This window comes from Cajanus cajan, chromosome 11, assembly GCF_000230855.2.
Source record: "Cajanus cajan strain Asha chromosome 11, NIPB_CcT2T_4, whole genome shotgun sequence".
In the NCBI taxonomy this organism is placed as follows: Eukaryota; Viridiplantae; Streptophyta; class Magnoliopsida; order Fabales; family Fabaceae; genus Cajanus; species Cajanus cajan.
In genome coordinates this window covers 23,819,273-23,827,667 of record NC_138527.1, presented here as the reverse complement: position 1 = coordinate 23,827,667, position 8,395 = coordinate 23,819,273, and the positions used below count along the sequence as shown (strand labels likewise).

The following is an 8,395-nucleotide window of genomic DNA, read 5'->3' as shown; positions in this document are numbered from 1 at the left end:
GGATGTTGGATCTTCTAAATTTTTTTTCCAAAGTTATCTAAAAGGTTTATAATTTACATTATAGTTTACTTTATTGGTACAATGTGTTAGGCCTACTCGAAAGCTATACTACTCAAAACTCGAGAGTTACACAGTCGAAACTACTAGAAAGAAAGCTAATACTCACCAAGAATTAGAGACCCTGAGTATATGAACTCGAGATTTGGTCGAGAAACATGAGAGATGTTAGATTCTCTGAGCAATTAAGCAATTAAAGGTAGTTACCAAAGCTTAATCGAAGAAACAAAGAACGTGGGATGAACGGTTGCGAGAAGTTACATCCTAAACCCACATAACAAGCATAGTGGATAGCGATTATTCCCCATAACAACGCATGCATGAAATTAACTTCTCTCGAGAGTCTCTATAAATAGGAGAAGCATAGCCTTTCACAAAGGTCAGAAATTTCATACTTATAACTCTCTCTTAAGCACTCTCCGCCTGCGTATATGGCTTTCATGCAATGAATTATTTTTGGGTATGACCACTTCTCGGCCACTTTTCTTTTCTGCTTTTAGGATTAGGATTAGTGTAGTTTTTCTTCTTAATCGCGTAGTATAATTGTGTAATTGTACTTTGATTACTATGCTTCAACATTTTATTTGTAAACATGATCATTATGCAAATTGAACTATGATTTGTATTGTCACTGTATGTTTTAATTACACTGTGCGTTTAAGTATTTACAAGCATGCAAATTATTGGTTAATTGTAATCCATGAAGATTTGGAAACTGGCTTTTGGTAATTGTTGTCGTGTACTTCCATCCTTAAACAACGCGAACATCTAAAATACCTAAATTGAAACACCTTGGTGCTATTTTGAATAAAAAGGACTCATAAACGAAATCCACCATAAACAAATTGGCACGCCCGGTGGGACCTTCATAATTGAACTAGTTTTAGGTATGCATGTTGTATGAGACTTAGGAGTGGAAGAACCATGTCTACGTCTAATAATTCTAATAACAGGAATAATGATAATCAGGTAGATGTAGAACACGGAAATCCTAACTCAGATAACGTAGTTGTTGTGACGAGGGGGGCAACATCACCCCCTGTAGTACCCGAAAATGTGGCTATAGACAAACTAATGTGTCACAAGAACTAGCAAATGTCACTAGGGAATATCCTTGGGGTATGCCACAGAATTGGCGAAATACCCAACCCGTACATGTCGAGATGCCAATACCTTATTTAGGGCCAAATTCACAAATGCACGTGTCTCCGCAAGGATATAATCTTGGACCAAATGGTTTGGGTTTTGTTATGCAAGACCCCTACCAACATGTAGGGACGAGTCATGAAGGTTCCCTGATTCGACAAGGTAGTTATGTACCTACTGGTATTAGTAATCAAGCCATTATGGCTCTTCGACAACAGATGGATCATAGTAATCATGACATGGTCAATTTGTTGTCAACTCAAATGCATAACATAATGACTCCTTTGTATGAATTGATAAACAAAATAGGAGATAAATTGGGTGATGGTCCACCTTCGAGAGCCATGAGTGCGAATTTGAACAAGATGGAAAATCTAGGTGGGAATGGAATTTTTCCTCAGAACGTAGGTCGACCTAATAGGAACCCCAATGATAATTTAGATCAGATGGTAGAAAGAATACTAAACAGGCATGGTTTCAAGGTAGGTCGAAATGAACGTCCTTATTTTGTGTCAGCCTTTCCAGATCACGTAACTCAAGTAGAATTGCCTAGGGGGACAAAGGTCCCAAAATTTTTGAAATTCGCGGGAGAATTAAATGAGCCTACGGTCGAACATATAGCTAGGTATCTAGTCGAATGTGGGGATTTGGCGAACAATGAGTATTTAAAAATGAAGTATTTTCTGAGTTTGCTGACTAAGCACACTTTTATATGGTTCACAACCTTACCTCCTAATTTGATAAACACTTGGGTTCAATTGGAAGGTAGTTTTCATGCACATTTCTTCAGAGAAGAAACGAAAGTTAGTATAGTCGATCTAATGAACGTTAAGAGACAAAGCCATGAAACGGTAGATGACTATTTAAATAGGTTCAGGCAATTAAAATCTCAATGTTATACTAATATACCTGAGCATGAGTTAGTTAAGATTGCAGCAACAGGGTTAGATTTCTCAATACGTAAAAAATTGGTAAATGAACAGTTAAGAGATATGGTTCAGTTAGCAGAAAAAGTAAGAAGGATCGAACAAATTAAGTTAGAAAAGGAAAGATTAAGAAAGTTTGACAGGTTTGTTCGAAAAGAAAAGGTAACCTATTTAGAAAATGTAGAGATAAGTGAGGATACTAACTATGAGATTTCGAGTGAGGATTTTGAGGTTAACTTAGCAGAATTGCGTCATGGTCCTACTTATCAATGTCAAATGTTAAAACCAGGAGACAATATAAAAGGGAACTCGACTAGGAGATACAGTTTCGATGTGACTACGGCAGATAAAATATTTGATATCTTATTAAAAGATAAACAAATTGTACTCCCAGAAAATCATAAAATTCCGCCATTCGAACAAAGAAAAGGGAAGAAATTTTGTAAATATCATAATATGTATGGTCATTGGACTAATAACTGTGTGCGTTTCAGGGATATGATCGAGAAAGCGATCACTGATGGTCGCCTTACTTTCGAGGAAAAGGAAATGAAAGTGGACACTGATCCATTTGCCGCTCACACTAGATATGTGGAACTAGTCTCGATGGGAATCAATATGGTTGATGTTAATATCGAGGATGATGAAAACATTGAGCCTATTTCTGATGAGAAACTCGAAGAATTGATGGATGACTTCGCAAAGGAGGAAGAACCTATCTAACCAAAAGAGGGAGATAGTTTGGTTGAGTTTCTGTCAAAGAAAAAGGAGGCTGATAGGGAGGTTATGTTGTGTCCTCGATGCAGTGCTGTCTTCGACAGAGCTGCTGCTAAGGCTTTCGAGGAGTCAGAAATCATGAAGAGCTACAAAGCTGAGAAACTTCGAGACAAGCCTAAGCTTAATACTAGATCGAGTGTTGGGTTAACCATGAGGCAGGTCGATATGCCTCAGTATAATGCCCCTATGGGTAAGATGGAAATGTATAATTCATCGAAATTCGGCAACACTTTTGTGTCGAACGCAAACGTTCCAGTGGGAAAATGGAATGCCCCACCAAGGTCAATGGTTGGCGGAATGGGTCGAGGAAAGCAAGTGATGAATTATGCTGGGCATCCAGTCCAAGGAATTCCCAGAAAATTCTCGAATGTATCTGCAGGTCCTGGTAGATTCTCGACTGGAAGTTATGGGTGTGGTTTTTGACAGCCCTTTAATAACTTAACCAAAACTCACTGGCGGAGGCAACAAAGAATGCAGAAAGCTACTTTTGAAGGTTTCAGAGGGAACCATTTTTCGATTCCTGTACCCCAATAGGGGGAATCATCTCGAAAATTCATCAAAGATGATGAGGATCTAATAACTGACTGTTTCGAGAGCGGTTTCAATGATTCCCTGGAGGATATCTGTGGGATAGTATCAATTCTGCCTTCCGAGTATGTTGGAGCCATGGAATCTGTCAACGAACAAGAGGATATCCATCGAGAAGACTTCTTCGATGATCCTAATTATGAGTCCAAGATTGTGTGGGTTAATCAAATTTCGAGGGTTATCCCCAAGTTTAATTCAGCTGTATTTGATTCTCCCACTAAGGAGATGAAAGGTCACCTTAAGCCTTTACTGCTAACTTTGATGATCGAAGGGCACGAGGTGAATAAGGTTTTGGTTGACGGAGGTGCAACTGTGAATATCTTGCCAAGGACAATGCTGAAGAGGTTTGGGAAGTCCACGGCTGACTTGAAGCCCCATAACATATTGATCTCAGACTATGCAGGAAAGTCATCACACCCTGAAGGCATGATTTTGCTTGACGTTCAGATCGGGAGCGTGAAGAGAACTACTATGTTTATAGTAACTCCATCGAAGGCAAATTTTAATGTCTTGTTAGGACATGAATGGATTCATGGGGTAGGAGTTGTCCCTTCAACTGTTCACCAAAAGATTTTCTTTTGGAATGATGATAAAGGTTTGGAAGTGCTCGATGCGGACCAAAAGGAATATGAGGTAGGTATGTACTTTGCATATCAACAATTAACTGCATTTGCGAAGACCAAACCTTTCGATGCCTACAATGCTGGAGTTATGGATGAAGAAGAGGGGGTTAAGAAAATTTTCTGTTGGGATGTGAAAAAAGGTTTTTGATTCGAGCCGAGAAAGATTCGGCTCCAATTGAAGAATGAAGGATGAAGATCCGTATTCGAGCTTTTTAGCTCGAATATCGACCTACATGGCCGATCGAACGGCCAACATGGCCGAGGAAGGTTGAGACAAGGAGGTAATGTCGAATGAATTTGAGGTTGATGAAAATAGCATGACCACTTTGGTCGAAGAAAAATAAAAAACAAGGAAAGAACAAATGGACCATGAGGTCGAAAAGAACGAAGAAAAACAAAAAACAAAGAAAGAACGAATGGACCGCGAGGTCGAAAAGAAAGAAGAAAAACAAAAAACAAAAAAAGATCGAATGGACCTCGAGGTCCAAAATAAAGAAGATAAAGAGCAAGAGTCAGAGCTTAAGTTGGATTGTATTTTCAACGATTTTCCATTGGGATTCGAAAGAGCAAGCAATGAAGAACATAAGTTGGAAGCTCAGGATCCACTTGAAGAAATTAATTTGGGAACTGTCGAAAATAGAAAGGTTACTTACATTAGCAAAATTTTGCAAGGAGAACTAAAGGAGGAATTAATTCGAGTACTGCATGAATATAAAGACTGCTTTGCATGGGATTACGATGAAATGCCGGGATTGGAGCGAGGATTGGTAGAGCATAGGCTACCCATGATCCCTAGAAAGAAACCTGTCAAGCAAAGCCCTCGAAGGTTCGCTCCTGAAGTAATTGAAAAGATCAAAGAAGAAATTGAGAGATTACTGAAAGCAAAGTTCATCAGGACTTCAAGATATGCTGAGTGGATATCGAATGTCGTGCCTGTTATAAAGAAGAATGGAAAACTCAGGGTATGCATTGATTTTCGAGATCTCAACACAGCAACCCCCAAGGATGAGTATCCTATGCCTATTGCTGAAACTATGATAGATGCTGATGCAGGTAATGAAATTATGAGTTTACTTGATGGTTATTATAGATATAACCAGATTTATATTGCAGCTAATGATATATCGAAAACTGTTTTTCGATGTCCAGGTGCTTTAGGCATCTATGAATGGGTGATGATGCCATTTGGATTGAAAAATGCAGGTGCCACTTATCAGAGGGCAGTGAATTTAATATTCCATGATTTAATTGGTAAGTTTGTACAAGTGTATATTGACGATATAATTGTTGGGTCGAAACAAAAGGAGGATCACTTATGCCATTTAAAATTATTTTTCGAGAGAATGAGAAAACATGGTTTAAAAATGAATCAACTAAAATGTTCTTTTGGTGTTACAGCGGGAGAGTTTATGGGATTTGTCATACACCAGAAAGGGATCGAAGTGGATAGAAACAAGACTAAAGCTATCATGGAGACTAAACCTCCACCGAACAAGAAAGAACTTCAATCTCTCCTAGGTAAAGTAAACTTTCTGAGAAGATTTATATCGAACTTGTCTGGCAAAACTAAAGTGTTTTCTCCTCTTTTACGTCTGAAAAAGGAGCAAGAATTTCAATGGAATGAAGAGCACCAGAAGGCATTCAATGAAATCAAAGCTTATTTGGCTCATCCTCCAGTGCTTGCACCACTCTCTAAAGGAAAACAACTGAAGTTGTACATTTCAGCTAGCGATTCGACTATTGCGGGCATGCTGGCGCAAGATAATGATAATGGCATCGAGAGAGTCATTTATTATTTAAGTCGAATGTTAGTAGGAGCCGAAACTAAATATACTCCTTTAGAGAAATTATGTTTAAGTCTTTATGTTGCTTGTACAAAGTTGAAGTATTATCTTAGACCTTGTGATGTTGTAATATTTTGTCGAAGTAATGTGATTAAGTATATGTTGTGTAAACCTGTTTTACATTCTCAAATTGGAAAATGGGCACTTGCGTTAACTGAATATTCATTAACTTTCGAGCCATTAAAAGCAACTAAGGGACAAGTAATTGCAGATTTTCTTGCGAACCACTCGAAAGAAACTGAGGAAGTTGATTACTTAACCACTAAGCCTTGGGAATTATTTTTCGATGGCTCGAAACATGAATTAGGCACTGGGATAGGTTTGTTAATCATTTCTCCTAAAGGAACTCCAACTAAGTTATCATTCAAAACAAATAGAGGATACTCGAATAATGAAACTGAATATCAAGCGCTCATCACTGGACTCGAGATCCTTAAAGAGTTAGGTGCTAAGAATGTGGTAATCCGAGGAGATTCATAACTAGTTACTAAACAACTAACTCAGGAATATAAGTGTTTGAATGAAAAACTAATCGAATTCAAAACTCGAGCTGTACAATTACTAAACGCATTCGATGCAGTCGAATTACAACATGTTTCTCGACATGCGAATACCATCGCGAATGAACTGGCTCAGGTGGCATCGGGGTATAAAGTAAGTAAGGAATGTCTCGAGTCTCTGATTCATACAGAAAATGAATTGATATGCCATAGAGAGAGTTTAAGTGTCAGTTCATCAAGTCAACAAGATTGGAGAAAAGAATTGGTCGAATATCTACAAAATTCAAATTTGAAAGTTGAAAGAAGGATCAAACTCCAAGCCCTCAATTATGTTATGCTAAACAACGAGTTATACAAAAAGGGTTTCAATGGGATTTTGTTCAAATGCCTTGGGAATCATGAGAGTTACATAGCGATGGTAGAAGTACATGAAGGTATCTGTGGTGCACATCAAGCAGGTGAAAAGATGAAGTGGACCTTGTCGAGAAAAGGGTTCTATTGGCCAACCATGATTAAAGATTGCATCGAATTCGCAAAAAGTTGTGAGGAATGTCAAAGACATGGGCCAATACAAAGGGTACCTGCAAATGAATTGCATTCAATCATTAAACCCTGGCCATTTTGAGGTTGGACAATCGACATAATAGGGCAAATACATCCACCCTCCTCGAAACATCATAAATATATATTGGTTGCCATAGATTATTTCACAAAATGGGTTGAGGCAATTCCCTTGAAGGAGGCTGAGCAAAAAGATATAATTGATTTTGTCGAGGATCATATTATAACGAGGTTTGGAATTCCTCAAACAATTATGACTGATCAAGGCACAGTGTTTACGGGTCGAAAAGTTGATCAATATGCTGAATCACGGGGAATTAAGATGATAACTTCGACACCATACTATGCACAAGCAAATGGACAAGTAGAGGCCGCTAACAAACTTATTATCAGTTTAATTAAAAAGCATATCTCAAGCAAACCTCGAAATTGGCACGAAACACTTGTCCAAATTTTATGGGCCTATAGAAATTCTCCTAGAGATGCCACGAAGACTACTCCATATAAACTGGTGTATGGGCATGAGGCTATTCTTCCTATAGATATTAATTTACAATCAACTCATATACAAAAACATAATGATTTGCCCATCGAGGATTATTGGAATTTAATGTATGACGAGTTAATATCTTTGGAGGAAGAAAGGTTGTTGGCATTACAAAATATGGTTCAACAAAAAGAAAGAATTGAGAAAACATATAACAAGAAAGTCAAAGCGCGTCGTTTTCGAGTTGGGGACTTAGTGTTGAAAGTCATTCTTCCCATGGATCAAAAATCTCGACATTTAGGCAAGTGGTCTTTTAATTGGGAAGGACCTTTTATAATCGAGCAAGTATATTCGAAAAACGCATACGTGATTAGAGAAATAGATTCGAATGTGAGCAAAGTGATTAATGGAAAATACCTAAATTGCTTTCATAAAAGAACAGAATAGTAGAGTATATGTCCAATATAAACCAAAGAAAAATTTAAAACCAATGTTCAAACAATTAATTATTACAACTTGGACTTGAAATCTTTAAATGCATTATAAGCTTCATCCAAGCTCTGTCTTCGAGCAGCACACTAACTCTCCAGATGTTTCTTGTGCTCCAAGGTCTTTGCAAGTCTAGAAGAGACCACTTTGCCCTCATCCTTCAAATTCTTTTGATGGTGAACAACCTCTTGACTTTGAACCTTCAAGGTAGCCTGTTTCGAGCGGAGGTTATTCAACTCATGCTGCAAGGCTTCGATCGATGTAGTACAATCCGCTTCCTCTTGTTGTAACTTCTTTAAAGCGGGAATCATCTCCTCAGTAGCTTTCCGGATGGAGAGCAACTCCTCGCGAAGTTTTTCGAGCTTGGGACGATCACCCTCGCTTTCCACTTCAATTT

At 38.1% G+C, this 8,395-nt stretch overlaps 1 protein-coding gene across 1 annotated transcript; it reads left to right on the top strand.

The window, feature by feature from the left end:
- Positions 1–7,275: 7,275 nt before the first annotated feature.
- On the top strand, positions 7,276–7,956 carry LOC145953451 (uncharacterized). The gene has a single exon (XM_083067409.1). The coding sequence runs from the start codon at positions 7,276–7,278 to the stop codon at positions 7,954–7,956; it is 681 nt and encodes a 226-aa protein (XP_082923535.1).
- Positions 7,957–8,395: the final 439 nt, after the last annotated feature.